Source organism: Hyla sarda, chromosome 7, assembly GCF_029499605.1.
Source record: "Hyla sarda isolate aHylSar1 chromosome 7, aHylSar1.hap1, whole genome shotgun sequence".
Taxonomy (NCBI): domain Eukaryota; kingdom Metazoa; phylum Chordata; class Amphibia; order Anura; family Hylidae; genus Hyla; species Hyla sarda.
In genome coordinates this window covers 43,987,184-44,004,304 of record NC_079195.1, presented here as the reverse complement: position 1 = coordinate 44,004,304, position 17,121 = coordinate 43,987,184, and the positions used below count along the sequence as shown (strand labels likewise).

Here is a 17,121-nt window from a genome sequence, read left to right as displayed (position 1 = left end):
TATATATCTCAACTCGCTGCAGAAAGTTACAGATTTGTAAATTACTTCTATTGAAAAATCTTAATCCTTCCAATAATTATCAGCTGCTGAAGTTGAGTTGTTCTTTTCTGTCTGACAACAGTGATCTCTGCTGACACCTCTGTCCATATCAGGAACTGTTCAGAGCAGAATAGGTTTGCTATGAGGATTTGCTTCTACTCTGGACAGTTCCTAAAATGGACAGAGGTGTCAGAGAGCACTGTGGTCAGAAAGAAAGGAAATTCAAAAAGAAAACTTACTGCAGAACATAACAGCTGATAAGTACTGGAAGGATTAAGATTTTTAAATAGAAGTAATTTACAAATCTGTTTAACTTTCTGGCACCAGTTGATTTTGAAAATCACAGGCGATAATACCGTGATAATAAAAAAAAAAATACAGTGATAATTTTAGGCCATACCGCCCAGCACTGACTAGTGTGTTTTTATTGTGCGCTTCTCACTCAAAGCTGCCTTCACTGCAGTGCTGGACTTCTCCTTCATTTTCCGTATCCGGGGCGCCTGGCCGGGCACCGGTCCGTGCACAGCACGACACGGTAGGTGAGCTGGACTTCACTCTTTGCCATACCGCCCAGCACTATGTTCTGCAACAGCTCTGGGTAGGGAACTGGCAGGAGTGCTGTGGGAGAGGAGTAGGCAGGATGGGAAATCTGATGGAAACAATGAATTCTGGGAATTGTAGTACTGGCCAACTGCAGAACTAAGACCCCTAAAGCAAATAGATTTTTGATTGCAGAAATGGGACAAAAAGGTAAACAATGATATGAGTCTGTAAAATCTGAATGGTATTTCATAACTAGTCATGTTATGGTAGGACAGACTATCTTATGAACTGGAGCACAATGGGACAAGGTTAAAGGGGTTCTCCGGTGCTTAAACATCTTATCCCCTATCCAAAGGATAGGGGATAAAATGCCTGAACACGGGAGTCCCGCCGCTGGGGACCCTCGTGATCTTGCACACGGCACCCTGTTTATAATCAGTCCCCGAAGCGTGTTCACTCCGGGTCTGATTACCGGCGACCACAGGGCCGATGGCGTGTGACGTCACGCCTCCGCCCCTCAATGCAAGCATATGGGAGGGGGTGTGATAGCAGGGGCGCACCTTTAAAAACTTTGCTGGAGGAAGGGGATTTAATCACGAGCAATGTTTTACACCTGTCAATCAAGCTGAGCCAGTGTGTTTGTGGGGAGGGGGTGGAGCAGGAAGGACGGCCTCCCAGACACTTACCCCCAGGTGCCATGTGTTCATTTTGTGCTGCCGCATTTCTCAGTACATCTTAGTTGTCAGTGATGAAGTTTGACACTGCATAGATCTACTAAAAGTTTTCATATACACCAGTATTTTCCGACCAGGGTGCCTCCAGCTGTTGCAAAGCTACAACTTTGCAACAGCTGGAGGCACACTGGTTAGGAACAACTGTCATAAACAGCATCACCCTCGGGCTGTGTGTAGTATTGCAGCTCTGTTCCATTGAAGTGAATGAAGCCAGGTTGTAATACCACGCACAACCTGAGGACGGATGTGGCACTGTTTTTGGAAGAATTTAACAGATCTTTCTTTGAAGAAACTCCTGTTTTACCTCGTAGAGAAATTCCTCTTCTGCATTCGCAAACATCATCTCTCCCTTCCCCTGCGTTCCGGCTTTGGCTGATTTCTTTGCAGCTTCCATGAAGGTTTTACTTATGAGCAGATAGTAATAGCATTTCCCGCAGGGCTTATTAGTCTTTTGTGCGTCGTCCATTTCTTTCCTGTTTGGAGAAGATCAAGTGGGATTAATAAGGCGTGCGGCTCCATGAACGTGGGCGGAGGGACAAACTTTTTTTTTTTTTTTCAAGATGACAAATAATTATATTGAAGGAGAAGTCGCCTCAATTCAGGGAATATAAACAGTATCACCAGGGTATTTCATGCTCCTCATTCACCAGCTGAACCGAACACAAGATCCAATAGCACCAACCCCCCCCCCCCCCCCCCCCGCAACTTCAAACGCTCCACAAAATCAATCGCACCCATTTGTTGTTACTCAGCCAAGTCCATTATGAGGGAGGTGAACAGGACGGAGGAGACTTATACTTGCAGCGAGAACACAGCAGCAGAAAGAAACCACGGGGCTGATTTAGGGTCTATTTACACGTACAGTATTCTGTGCAGATTTGATGCGCACGATTTCAAGTCAGTTTACATCGAAATCTCCTGGAGAAAATCCTGCGCATAAAATCTGCACAGAATACTGTACGTGTGAATAAACCTTTAAAGGGACACTGCATTATTCTAACACTACAACTCCCAACATATCTGCAGGGAAATAATGACTTTTAAGCCTCTGAATCTACTACTCACATAGCAGGGGTCAAACGGCTGTCTGGGCATGCTGGGAGTTGTAGTTTCGCAACAGCTGAAGGGTCACAGTTTGGAGAACTAGGAGCTAAAGCCTGAAAAAACTCTCAATCCAAGACTCTAGCTGAAACTACAGTCCCAGCGGCAGACCTAACAGTGGCCTACAGTAGGACGGCACGATTTGGGGAAAATTTCATATTGCTATAATGGAGGTGCTGGGGAGCGAATATAAACAGATCCTGTTACAGATCCCATTCTCAGAACAATCCCGGTGTCTTCTCTCTCGTGTGAGCTGGCTGCAGGACCTTCCCACTGCACCAATCACTGGCTGTGACAGGACACCCCTGCTGCCAGTGATTGGCTGAGCGGGAAGGTCCTCCAGCCAGCCACTTGTCTTTAAAGAAGGAAGCACAGGGAAGACCCCAGGACCACACAGAAGAGAACAGGATCTGCAGCAGACCTAGGGGTGACATGGGCTTCGTAAGAAGGATTACAGACAAAATTCGATTTTGTTTGCCTGCTTAGCTAATTCAAGTCCATTGTTAGTATTTGGAGTATAGGTCTACACTGGTACCTTTAGTGTTAGACAGGGTATTGTTGGGAATGTATTTACTGTCCTTTTTGCTTATAGGTTTTATGTTCCTGTTTGTCTGTGTGGTCTGGAGCCCACCCTCTTCCGCTGTTCCTGCCCTTTGGGGTCTCCCCTGTGCTCGTACATGTTTTCAGTTGTGATGGGGTCCCTGAAGATTTTAAGTTGGAATGTCCTGGTCTTAATTCTAAGTTTAAGCATGCCTTTACTTTATCAAACACCATTCTCCCCACTTGATTTGTTTACAGGAGATTTAGAAGTATTAGCACTGAAGCGGGCACAGATTGCACGGGGGTATCCTGCCACTTATTCTACGTATGCTAGGGGGGGGTATCTGTGGTTGTGTCTAAAGTTCTTCCTTTGGAAGGGAATCAGGTTTGCTGTGACCATTTTGGCAGGTTTGTGATTCTTCCTCCGTTCCGTATTAATGTCCTGGATGTCACTACTGCTAAGTTGCTTACTTTTCCCCCTGCTCCTGTTCTCTTTATAGGTAACTTTAAGGCTGTTCCTGATCCTTTGGTCGATCGCACCAGTGCTGCAGATTCGGGCTCCTCTGTCCTCACCTCCTGACATTGAATCTAGATAATAAAATGATGGCCAAGATTTTAGCCAACAGACTTAATGGGGTCATCTCCTCTCTGGCTCATCCTGACCAGTCTGGGTTTATGCCCGGCAGGGCGATGGACATTGTCAGTCGACTTCAGCTTAAAGGACAACTGCAGCACAATATACACTTATCCCCTATCTACAAGATAGGGGATAAGTGTTTGATCGCAGGGACCCCCCTCGATCTCCCTAACGGGGCGCCGCCATTTGCACTCATAGCACTAAGGCGCGTAGCGTCGACCTAGAGGTCGACAGTGATGCCCCGTCTCCTCCCCGTCCCAATACAGTTCTATGGGGGAGACGGGGAGGCAGGAACACTGCCTCCCCGCCTCTCCCATAGAGATGAATGGAGGAGGAGTGCCGGCCACAACGTCATGCTGCGGCTGGCACACCCCCTGCACAGGGGAGCCGGACCCCCCGCGATCAAACACTTATCCCCTATCCTGTGGATAGGGGATAAGTGTTAATTACGCTGCAGATGTCCTTTAACATTGCTGTTGCGGAGGGTGATGTTACTCCCGGTTTTGTGGTCAGTTTAGATGTATACAAAGCTTTTGATTCAGTAGAGTGGCAGTGTTTATGGTCCCTCTTAAAGGGGTACTCCCCTGGAATTTTTTTTTTTTTTTTTTTTTTTATTCTACTGGTGCCAGAAACTTAAACAGATTTGTAAATTACTTCTATTTAAAAATCTTAATCCTTCCAGTACTTAGCTGCTGTATGCTCCACAGAGTTTTTTTTCTTTTTCAATTTCCTTTCTGTCTGACCAGTGCTCTCTGCTGACACCTCTGTCCATGTCGGGAACTGTCCAGAGCAGGATAGGATTGCTATGAGGATTTGCTCCTACTCTGGACAGTTCCTAAAATGGACAGAGGTGTCAGCAGAGAGCACTGTGGTCAGACGGAAAAGAACTTTCCGTGGAAAATACAGCAGCTGATAAGTACTAGAAGGCTAAAATTTTTTTAATAGTAGTCATTTACAAATATGTTTAACCTTCTGGAGCCAGTTTGTTTAAAAAAAAAAAAAAATGTTTTCCAGTGGCGTACCCCTTTAAGGGTTTTCCGTTGTGGGCCAGTATTTTGTTCCTGGGTTAGTCTTCTTTTTGATAACCCTAGGGCTAGAATTTGTACAAACCTGGATGTCTCAGCTTCATTTTCCTTAGGCAGGGGAACTCGGCAGGGCTGCCCTCTCTCACCGCTCGTTTGCCCTGGCAGTTGAAACATTGGTGGCGGCCATCCGTAGTTCCCCTGATATTCATGGTATTCGTAGGGGGTCTTTGGTGGAGAAAGTATCTGTATACGCTGATACCCTAGTTTATCTTGCTGATGTTGAGGGCTCCCTTAGGTCCCCGTTTGTCCTACTTGACCAGTTTGGCTCCTTTTCTGGCTTGCGGGTCAACTGGACTAAATCCTCTCTTATGCCACTTACTCGGGGAGCGGTCCTCCCGTCTGTCCTTCCTGTTCCTTGTCAAGTTGTTGACGGTTTTCGTTATTTGGGGGTGCAGGTTTCTGCTTCTCTGTCATATTATTTCTCGTTGAACCTTGAACCTCTCCTCTCCCTGACTGAAGCTAAACTCTTATCCTGGTCTTCTCTCCCCTTGTCTCTCTTGGGTAGGATTAACATCTTTAAAATGATTATCTCCCTAAATTTCTTTATCGCTTTTACCTTTCTCCTATTATTCCTACTAAACGCTTTTTCCAATACCTCAATGCTGGCCTAAGATCCTTCTATTGGCAGGGTAAATCTCCTAGGACGAGTCAATCTCTTATTCAGGCGCCAAAACATCGAGGTGGATTGGCAGATCCGAATCTGTATGATTATTTCCTTGCCTTACAGCTGGTGTATGCGGCCTGGCGGATCGACCTGGATCTCTCTAATGTGGCTACAGCCTTGGCAAGTGGATTGATGGGTTCATGAGTCTCTCACTAACATGTTGTATAGGAGCACTGCGCCCTCTCTTCTGACTGTTACGCACAGTTTCAGTGGTTTGGTTGGTGAGTCCTAGGCGCTTCCCCCAGCTGGCAGTTCCTCCCCGTGCACCCCTGTGGGCGAACTCTCATTTTCCTCACCTTCAGCATTTGGAGGCTGCTGGGTTCTGGAGCTCCCACGGAGTCAAGTTTGCCATTCATTTGTTCAAGGAAGATTACTCCTTTCCTTCTTTGATATGCAGGACCACTTTAATGTCCCCAGAAATGCCTTTTTTAGGTATCTGCCATTGCGACATGCGGCTCAGGCACAATTTGGCTCTCTGGAAGTTACTCCATTGCTCTTCAGTCGGTTGGTTCCAGTTCTTTTGATATTGACTAGTGCGAGACACTTGTTGATTCAGTTTAGCTTTTTCCCCAGGTCTTTACTATACTCCAGTTAGACTGAAAAGAATAGGGGTTTCCTCTTGATGTCCGTTTTTGGTGTCAGATATAGGCACCCTTCTGCATGCAATGTGGGATTGTGTGTGTGTGGCCCCATTTTGGAGAGCGGTAAAAGGTTTTTTGTCGAATCACTTAGAATTTCCCTATGTCCTGACCCCCGAGGTTTGTCTTCTGGGTCTGGTTAATGGATTGGAGATGGGCTCCCATAGGCGCCTGCTAATCAGATTTCTGTTACTTTGTGCCCGTAAAGTGTTGATCATGGCATGGAAGGATACCGTGAATCTGCCTTTGTCTCTTTGGAAAGCTTTAGTGAATAAATATGTTCCGTTGTATCAGTCCCTGTATAATAGCAGGAAACGCTCCAAGAAATTTTACAAGGTCTGGGTCCTCTGGCTCTTGATCGGGGACTCTGCGGATACTCCTGTTGGTTTGTCTCCCAGTGACTGAGAGGGCTTTGCTTTGTCCTTCATTGTCGTCGGGTTGGGGGGGTCTTCCAGTGTGTGTGTGAGTGTGCGCAGATTGACTGGTTGTCTGTTTTGGTGTTGTTATGTTATGCCTTATGTTGGGCACCGGGGCGTTACTGGTTTCTCTGTGTCCTCATGCCACTGTTCTTCTGTTGCCACTGACATTGTGAGTTCATTCTTTTGTAATATCTCTCACGGGACAACGTTTTATTCCCAGAAACCTTTACCGAACTGTACTGCCTAGGAGCTCAGATATAGGGCTATGTTGTATCTTCTTATTCAAAAACTTAAAATACTTGAAAAAGCAAAAACAAACAAACAATATATATGACTTTATTCCTTATTCTTTTTTATTGGGGTACTTATTACCAAGACGCAGAAAAGGGGGGGGGGGGGGAATAATGGGGAAGATTTATCAAAACCTGTGTAAAGGAAGAATGGTGCTGTTGCCCATAGCATCCAACCAGATCGCTTCTTTCATTTTTCACAAGGCCTCTGGAAAATTAAAGAGGCGATCTGATTGGTTGCTATGGGCAACTGGTCAACTTTTCCTTTGCACAGGTTTTGATAAATCTCCCCCAATATTTTTTTTAAAAATCTGTAAACTCTTCTGAAAATGTGGTCAAAACAGCGACCAATCACAGCTCAGCTTTCACTTTACCAGAGCTTGTTAGCTGAGCTGTGATTGGTCGCTTTGGGAAAATCTCTCAATTTTTTTTTCTCTTTCACAGTTTGATAAATCTCCCCCATTATACTTTTTGCATTACCAGCAGACAATATGCCTGTTCTTAGGAAAATATGAATGGAAATGGTTATGACCAAATTGACGATCACCCAGTAAGAAACAGGGTCACCCGCACTACCTACCTGTATGTTTAGCTTAGTGCAGGTGACCCTGTACATCAGTTTCCCTTTAAACCTGAATTCATACTGATCTTAAAAAGGGAATTTTTTTTATTTTTTTAATTTAAATTAACTGGTGGCAGAAAGACTACATGACTTCCTTTAGGGCATACAGCAGCCGATAAGTCCTGGAAGGTTTATGATTTCTAAATTGAAATAATTCGTAAATCTGTATAATTTTCACTAGTTGATGTTTAAAACTTTTTCAGAATGGCGCCTAAATATGGTGGACTCCTAACCTTACATCCTTTAATAGCTTTTTTTGGCTAAGAATTTTGTAATTGCGGTAAACGTAACATTTTTTACGAGAGTGTTGCATCTTAGCAAAATGTTTATTTTTTTTTGCAAAAATTTATAAATGAATCAATAATACAACTAGAGATGAGCGAACTTACAGTAAATTTGATTCGTCACGAACTTCTCGGCTCGGCAGTTGATGACTTAGCCTGTATAAATTAGTTCAGCTTTCCGGTGCTCCGGTGGGCTGGAAAAGGTGGATACAGTCCTAAGAGACTCTTTCCTAGGACTGTATCCACCTTTTCCAGCCCACCGGAGCACCTGAAAGCTGAACTAATTTATACAGGCTAAGTCATCAACTGCCGAGCCGAGAAGTTCGTGACGAATCAAATTTACTGTAAGTTCGCTCATCTCTAAATACAACCCCTTTCGGGTGCATGTCTGGGAATATAGTTTTGCAATAGCTGGAGGTACCCTGGTTGAGAAACTTTGGTCTATAGCAAGGGTCTTCAACCTGCGGACCTCCAGATGTTGCAAAACTACAACTCCCAGCGTGCCTGGGAGTTGTAGTTTTGCAACATCTGAAGGTCTGCAGGTTGAAGACCAATGGTCTATAGTGTCAGACAAAAATATCTTATAACAATGTAAAAACAAAAACGTCATATCATGTAAAATGCCAAATTCAAAAATGTAAACTCCAAACCTAATAATGTAAGATACTAATCCTAAAACAAATAAGTAAAATAAAAATAAAAAAGTCATAATATACCAATGTAAAAAAATACTGTAAAAATAAATGAATACAAAATAAAAAAGTAAAAAAAAATAAAAATAAAAAAAAGTTGTGTACAAAAAAATAGGAAAATACAAAAAAATAAATAAAATTTAAATTTGCATCTGTTGCCATTCGTGTAAGAAAAGAACTGTTGTGCGGTAGGGCAATAACACAAAAATAAATTACAATTGCTCCTTCGGAAACCGGTTCTTTTCGCCACTTATCACATCAGTCTCATTGTGGCACCCACAGAATTTCAGTCCCAGCATTTACATTTAAATAACATTTCTGATGCCAACTGAGGGGAAAATGGACACAAAAAAAAAAAAAAAAAGGAAAATTCCCCAAAGGACAGAAGAAGAAGAAAACGTGACTTACTGCAGCTGCTGGTACATGGGCAGAGCGATCTGCGCAGGGACGTTGATGAAGCGCTCGCTCAGGAGGAGGCCCACCGGTTTGCTGATGTCATTTAATATTTTGTCTAATTGCTGGACAACGCTCTGGTCGCAGTTCTTCTCACACTGACTCAATATTAATTCTTTTATTTGCTCTGCACAAGGAGTATCCTGGGAAAAAAAAAACAATACAATTTTAGTACAATGTGCACTCGATTGGGGTTAGCTGCAGTACCGGACACAGGAGTTTCATACAACTCCTTTAAAATGGGTACGTCACAGGAAAAAGAGTTACCGTATATACTCGAGTATAAGCCGACCCGAGTATAAGCCGAGACCCCTAATTTCAACCCAAAATCCCAGGAAAAGTTATTGACTCGAGTATAAGCCTAGGGTGGGAAATACCTCATCCCCCCTGTCATCATCCAGACCCGTCATTAACATCCTCATCATCCCCTTGTCATCATCCCACACATCCCCCCTTCATCATCCCCTTATCATCCCCTTGTCATCATCCCACACATCCCCTTATCATCCCACACATCCCCCCTTCATCATCCCCTTGTCATCATCCCACACATCCCCTTATCATCCCACACATCCCCCCTTCATCATCCCCTTGTCATCATCCCACACATCCCCCCTTCATCATCCCCTTGTCATCATCCCACACATCCCCTTATCATCCCACACATCCCCCCTTCATCATCCCCTTGTCATCATCCCACACATTCCCCCTTCATCATCCCCTTGTCATCATCCCACACATCCCCTTATCCCACACATCCCCCCTTCATCATCCCCTTGTAATCATCCCACACCCCCCCCTTCATCATCCCCACCCCCCCTTCATCTTCCCCACACCCCCCCCCTTCATCATCCTCTTCTCATCATTCGCCCTCAGTGGTCTTCAACCTGCGGACCTCCAGAGGTTTCAAAACTACAACTCCCAGCAAGCCCGGGCAGCCATCGGCTGTCCGGGCTTGCTGGGAGTTGTAGTTTTGAAACCTCCGGAGGTCCGCAGGTTGAAGACCACTGCGGCCTTCAACATGCGGACCTCCAGAGGTTTCAAAACTACAACTCCCAGCAAGCCCGGGCAGCCATCGGCTGTCCGGGCTTGCTGGGAGTTGTAGTTTTGAAACCTCCGGAGGTCCGCAGGTTGAAGACCACTGCGGCCTTCAACATGCGGACCTCCAGAGGTTTCAAAACTACAACTCCCAGCAAGCCCGGGCAGCCATCGGCTGTCCGGGCTTGCTGGGAGTTGTAGTTTTGAAACCTCCGGAGGTCCGCAGGTTGAAGACCACTGCGGCCTTCAACATCATCCAGCCCCCTCTCACCCCCTTTAGTTCTGAGTACTCACCTCCGCTCGGCGCTGGTCCGGTCCTGCAGGGCTGTCCGGAGAGGAGGTGGTCCGGTGAGGAGGTGGTCCGGGCTGCTATCTTCACCGGGGGCGCCTCTTCTCCGCGCTTCCGGCCCGGAATAGAGGCGTTGCCTTGACAATGACGCAGAATTACGTTGGCAATGAACGCACCTCTGCGTCGTTGTCACGGCAACGTGACTATTCTGAGGCCGGGCCCGAAGCGCTTAGAAGAGGCCTCCCCGGTGAAGATAGCAGCCCGGAACCACTATGCCACCGGACCACCTCCTCTCCGGACAGCCCTGCAGGACCGGACCAGCGCCGAGCGGAGGTGAGTACTCAGAACTAAAGGGGGTGAGAGGGGGCTGGATGATGTTGAAGGCCGCAGTGGTCTTCAACCTGCGGACCTCCGGAGGTTTCAAAACTACAACTCCCAGCAAGCCCGGACAGCCGATGGCTGCCCGGGCTTGCTGGGAGATGTAGTTTTGAAACCTCTGGAAGTCCGCAGGTTGAAGACCACTGCGGGTGGGGGAGTTCACTCGAGTATAAGCCGAGGGGGGTGTTTTCAGCACGAAAAATCGTGCTGAAAAACTCGGCTTATACTCGAGTATATACGGTAGATGCAAATCAACAGGATCCAGAAAGTGTTACAGATCTGTAAATTACTTCTATTTAAAATATTCAAGCCTTCCAGGACTTAAAGGGGTACTCCGGCGCTTAGACATCTTATCCCCTATCCAAAGGATAGGGGATAAGATGCCTGATCGTGGGGGTCCTGCCGCTGGGGACCCCCATGATCTTGCATGCAGCACCCCAAGCCCCCTCCCATAGGCTTGCATTGAGGGGCGGAGCATGACGTCACATGCCGCCGGCCTTGTGGTCGCCGGTAATCCGACCCGGAGCGAACATGCTCCGGGGACTGATTTTAACTGGGGTGCTGCATGCAAGATCACAGGGGTCCCCAGCGGCAGGACCCCCGCGATCAGGCATCTTATCCCCTATCTAAAGGATAATATTACGAATATGCGAATTTAGCGAATATATGATGAATATTCGTCCATATATCCGCGAAATATCACGAATTCGAATATGGCCTATGCTGCTCAACACTAATTGTAAATACTTACACAACTTCTTTCCTATGTACAGCAGTTAAAGGGGTACTCCGGCACTTAGACATCTTATCCCCTATCCAAAGATAGGGGATAAGATGCCTGATCGCTGGGGTCCTGCCGCTGGGGACCCGTGATCTTGCATGCAGCACCCCAGTTAAAATCAGTCCCCGGAGCGTGTTCACTCCATAGGCCATATTCGAATTCGCAATATTTTGCGAATATATGGACGAATATTCATCATATATTCGCTAAATTTGCATATTCATGATATTCGCGTTTTATTTTCGCATACGCGAAAATTAGCATATGCGAAAATTTGCACGCCAGTCTCACACAGTAGTATTAGAGCCTTTTTTTACACCACACAAGCTGGAAGCAGAGAGGGATGATCACTGTGATGTGTACTGTGAAAGAAAAAAAAAAAAAAAAAAAACGAATATTCGTAATTGCGAATATATAGTGCTATATTCGCGAATATGCGATATTCGCAAATAAAATTTGCATTGTGAATATTCGTGAGCAACACTTTTTCCAATATGACAATGCTCCCTGTTGCCACCTCTGTCCGTGTCAGGAACTATCCAGAGTAGGACAAATCCCCATAGCAAATCTATCCTGCTCCAGTCTGTGGTCAGACTGAAAAGAAATTAAAAAAGAAAAGAACTTCCTCTGTAGCATACAGCATCTGATAAATACTGGAAGGATTAAGATTTTTAAATAGTAGTAATTTACCAATCTGTTTAACTTTCTGGCACCAGATGATTTGAAAAAAAAATAGTTTTCCACCGGAGTACCCCTTTAGACCATGTGCGGCTATCCACCGTGGCCAGAAGTGACTTGTCCTTTTTTAACCCCCCCCCCCCCCCCCCAAATAGCTGTACTCCTTCCACTGTGAATTTTAAACGCTGCTGATGCACTACTGACAGTCCCTAAAGTGTGCCTCCTGCTGTGCCCGTGCGTCCTGCTTTGGTCCGCTTATAGCAGCAATCCGCCTCTAGAAACACAGTGATCTGTGAGTCCCCTCATGCATGCGCATTGTGCTCAGACATCACGGTCACAACCCCCGCTCCCTGACCTAGGCCATGAGCGGCTGCGATGTCTGAGTACACTGCGCATGCACGCGACTTGCAGATCACTGTGTGTCTGCACATAGAGGCGGATTGCTGCTACGAGCAGACCAAAGCAGGACGCACAGGCACATCAGGAGGCTCACTCGACGGGCAGTAGAGTGGGGTCACACACAGCGTATTTCACGCTGCGGATGCACTGACTGTAGTCCCAGATCAACAGGAAAGCAAACTCCCTGCAGCTCTGTGTCCCCACTTGTAGCAGCAGATCACAGGCAGTCATGAGCGAACAGAGGTACCCAGCCACAGCAAGGAGCTCCCTCTGCAGTCACTTTGTCAGCAGTGTATCCAAAGCGTCATATATACTGCGGATGCGCTGCACGAGACCCTACCCTAAATATTAGACACCTCAGAGTCCTGTAACCTATGCAGGTGCAACTAGGGCGGCAGACGAAATGATGACCAGAATTACATTTGGGAAACATGGAGCAAAGCAATAAGTAATGACAGAGCAGAGACTAAAATGGATAAATAGGGAGACACTCACCTTTCTCTCTGTTAAGTTCAGAAGACTAATGAAGCCATAAACGTGGTCATCATCGTCATCCTCACAGTCTTCCATATCTGGAGCTTGCTAAAGAATCACAGGACACAAAGAATTATTTCATGGAAACCCATCAACCTTCAGTTCAAATGACTTATTGCAAAAATTGCTAAACAAAAATAAAAAAAATCCTTTGGGTAGGGGATAAGATTTATAAAGCCGGAATATCCATTCAACTCTTCATGAGACTGCTGGGAAAGTACCCTGAGCCCTGCAATGTGTACTGCCTGCCACCCAGCTTTCCTGCTGAAAAGAATATTTCACTGGTAAAATAAAAAGCCATATTAGAGCTCTTAAGGAGACTGGGAAAGCTGGGTGGCAGGCAGTACCCAGTGCAGGGCTCAGTACTTTCCCAGTCTCCTGTAGAGAATATCGGTTTGAGATAAAGAGATAGATAGCTATGAGATAGACAGAGAGATATATAGATAGAAGCTAACGTAGAAGATGCATATGAGATAGCTAGATAGAGTCACGAACACAAGGCGTTAATGCCATCTGCCCCTAGGGTAATAACAGCTGCCCTTCATGAAACACCCCCACCACAGATAGATAGATATGAGATAGATAGATATGAGATAGATAGATAGATATGAGATAGATAGATAGATATGAGATAGATAGATAGATATGAGATAGATAGATAGATATGAGATCGATAATAGATATGAGATCGATAATAGATATGAGATCGATAATAGATATGAGATCGATAGATAGATATGAGATAGATCGATAGATACCTACATAGATAGATCGATAGATACCTACATAGATAGATCGATAGATACCTACATAGATAGATCGATAGATACCTACATAGATAGATCGATAGATACCTACATAGATAGATCGATAGATACATACATAGATAGATATGAGAGTGAAAACAATAGAAAAGCTGTGTTACCTTAATGACACTTCCAATGTGGTTCTGCTGGATCAGGAGATCTGCCAGCTCGGTGTTATCCACGTGGGCTTTCAAGAACAGCTAGAACAGTAGATAAAAGGGATCATGAAGTGTAAAGTTAAACACTATGCATTAAAGTGTATATTTACTGGGTGCTGTCATTAAAGTTTTTTTAATTTTATCTTCTATCAAGTGTATAATTTTTATCTTCTATCAAGTGCTGTGACCCTTCGGCTATACGCCAAGATTACTATGTTTCTAAGCTGTATTGACAGTACTTGCTAAAGTTAATTAATCCATATAAAGATGGTCATAATGGGACACAGCCCCCTTTCTTCTAGCAGATCATTTCTAACAGGTTTCAATGTTAGAGGAGAAATAATAACCGTACACATATATATGACACAGACCTAATACATGATGAGAAGGATGCCAATTCCTCCACCATTACAAATGATGTAAATCAAGCCAGAGTGACAGGGCAGCATGACTACACACCAGGTCAGTTCTGCACACATGCCTATTTACCTGGTGCTAGGAGGATTGATTAAAGTTGTTTTAAAGGAGTACGTCATTGGAGGAATATATGGGAAAGGCCTATACAGTATATACTCGAGTATAAGCCGTTCCGAATATAAGCCGAGGCCCCAAATTTCACCACAAAAACCTAGGAAAATGTATTGACTCAAGTATAAGCCTAGGGAAATACATTATCCCCCCCACCCCTGTAATCATCCAGACCCCCCTGTCCATATGACCTCCTGTCAATATCCCCCGTCATCATCCAGACCCCCCTTTCGTTGTCTTCTCACCTCCCCAGTTGTTGCATGGACCGTCCAGGGAGGGTGAGCCGGGCCGTCCATCTTCACTGCAGGGACCGTCCGCAGTCCGGTGGTAGGGATCTTCATCGGGAGGCATTCTTCTCTGCTCCGGGCCATCCTTGGACTAGTGACGCTGCATTGGCGCCACCACGCAGGGACGCCCCTGACATATGCCTGCCCAGCATGGACATCCTTGCACGGCAGCATTAATGCAGCATAACTAGTCCGGGGACAGCCCGGAGCAGAGAAGGCGGCCTCCCGGTGAAGATGGACGGCCCGGACCAGCTCACCCTCCCCCCCGGAATGCGGATGGCCCTGCAGTGAAGATGAACGGCACGGAGCGGAGAAGAGTGCTTCCCGGTTAAGATGGATGGCGTCCGGACCAGCTTACCCTCCACACCGGAATGTAGATGGTCCCTGCAGTGAAGACGGACGCCCCCCCCCCCCCCCCCCCCCACCAGTATGCCTAAAGCGATATTTTTTTGTTCACTCGCTGTATAAGCCGAGGGAGGAGATTTCAGCAAAAAAATATAAAAAAAAAAGAAAAAAATCTGGCTGAGAAACTTGACTTCTACTCGAGTATATACGGTAATTGTTGTGCCCTACCAAATACTAGGGAGAGCTTATAGGGATAAGGGAACCTTTAAAGCCTAGGGGGAGATTTATCAAAACTTGTGCAGAGGAAAAGGACCAGTTGCCCATAGCAACCAGATTGCTTCTTTCCTTTCTTCAGTGGCACTTTAAAAATGAAAGCAATCTGATTCGTTGCTATGGGCAACTTTTCCTCTGCACTTGTTTTGATGAATCCCCCCCCCAGGCCTTCAAACTGAGGACCTCCAGCTGTTGCAAAACTACAACTCCCAGCATACCCGGACAGACAACAGCTGGAGACACTGTGTGAAAAACAGTGCTGTAAATGTCTGATGTAATATTAAAATGTAATTTATTTTGGACAAGCAATGTTTATTGACTCACATTAAATGGGGCCTGTATAAGCTGGGGGAACTGATACTGTACATCCTGGGACCATAAGGGTCGATTCACACGGCAGAATTTCCGCTTACGGAATTCCCCCTCAAAGCCCATAGACTTCTCTGGGATTTCGCACTCCCATTAACACGCCTGAATTTCCGCTTGCAGAAATTCAGAAGTGTGAATGGGAGTGCAGAATCCCAGAAAAGTCTATGGGCTTTGTGCGGGAATTCCACAAGCAGAAATTCTGCCGTGTGAATAGACCCTAAGGGTAGGGTGACAGAGAGCTTGCTGCTGCCGCCATAGCGCTGTGTGTTCACTTGTGACTGCCGGCATAAAATCTGCAGCTACGAGCAGACAAACTGACCTACAGCAGCTCTGTCGGCAGCGCATCCACAATGTCAAATACGCTGCGGATGGGCTCCCATGGGACCATACCCTAAGTCAGGGGTCCTCAAACTTTTTAAACTGAGGGCCAGTACAAGGTCCCTCAGACCGTTGGAGGGCCAGACTATAGATTAAAAAAAAAGCCATGAACAAATTCCTATGCACACATATCTTATTAGTGGGCTACCCCCTTAAGTACGCAGCACAGTTCCCCCCACATTAGGGTTGGCAGTACAGTTCCCCCCACATTAGTTGCAGTACAATTCCCCCACATTAGTTGCAGTATAGCTCCCCACATTAGGCACAGTATAGTTCCCCCACATTAAGTGCATGTTCTCCACATAAGGCTGGACTATAGATTAAAAAAAAAAAACGAATTCCTATGCACAATTCTATATCTTATTAGTGGACTACCCCTTTAAGTACACAGCACAGTTACCCCCACATTAGGTATAGACCCCCCCACATTAGGTTGTAGTTCCCACACATTAGGGTTGGCAGTAGAGTTCCCCCCATTAGGTGCAGTATAGTTCCCCCACAGACATACAGCCTCCAGCCCTACAGTGTATGGCTGCAGGCTGTATGCCTGTGTTCTGCCCCACTTCAGTGCTCCGACCACCGCTCCTCCGGTCCGGACATAGCAGTATGTCCCGGGACCGAAGGCGCGGTGGTCGGAGCACCGAAGCTGACGTGCCGCTGGTAACACTTACCAAGCTGGCCAGCACACGTCCTCATCGCTGCTCCACTCCTCCCCGCTCCGTTGCTATGGGCGCACGCACGGGACATCAGTGATGTCCCTGCGTGCGCCACCTTCCCGGCGGCCCCTTTTTTTAAAGTAAATGCGAGGCCGCCGAGAGTGCGGCCTCGCATCTTTCGGGACACAGGGATGTCCTTTGGCAGCGGCGGGCTGGATAAAGGTCCTTAGCGTAGTTTGAGGACCCCTGCCCTAAGACAATATTCACACTTTCGATTTTCCTTCCCCCTGACTGGCAAGAAAAATGAGCAGCAAAATATGCACGTGTGAATTTACCCAAAGGCCTTGTTCAAACTTGCAGATTTGATTGCAAACTAGCAGCATGTTGCTCACTGAAAGTTTGAATTGAGGCGGGCTCTCTCCGTGGCAGATTTTCCGCTGTGCAAAAATTCGCTGCAGACCCAATGGAAGTCAATGGGGTCTG

General features: G+C 46.1%; 1 protein-coding gene across 1 annotated transcript in view; it reads right to left on the bottom strand.

Moving 5' to 3' along the window:
• Positions 1-17,121, bottom strand: part of BCCIP (BRCA2 and CDKN1A interacting protein) — a 36,135-nt gene that overhangs the window by 1,207 nt on the left and 17,807 nt on the right. The window contains exons 3-6 of the mRNA XM_056533000.1: positions 13,764-13,844; positions 12,800-12,886; positions 8,697-8,884; positions 1,621-1,789 (exon numbers count right to left, since the gene is read on the bottom strand). Of these exons, the coding sequence (XP_056388975.1) occupies positions 1,621-1,789; positions 8,697-8,884; positions 12,800-12,886; positions 13,764-13,844 (525 nt within the window). The remainder of the gene's footprint in view (positions 1-1,620; positions 1,790-8,696; positions 8,885-12,799; positions 12,887-13,763; positions 13,845-17,121) is intronic.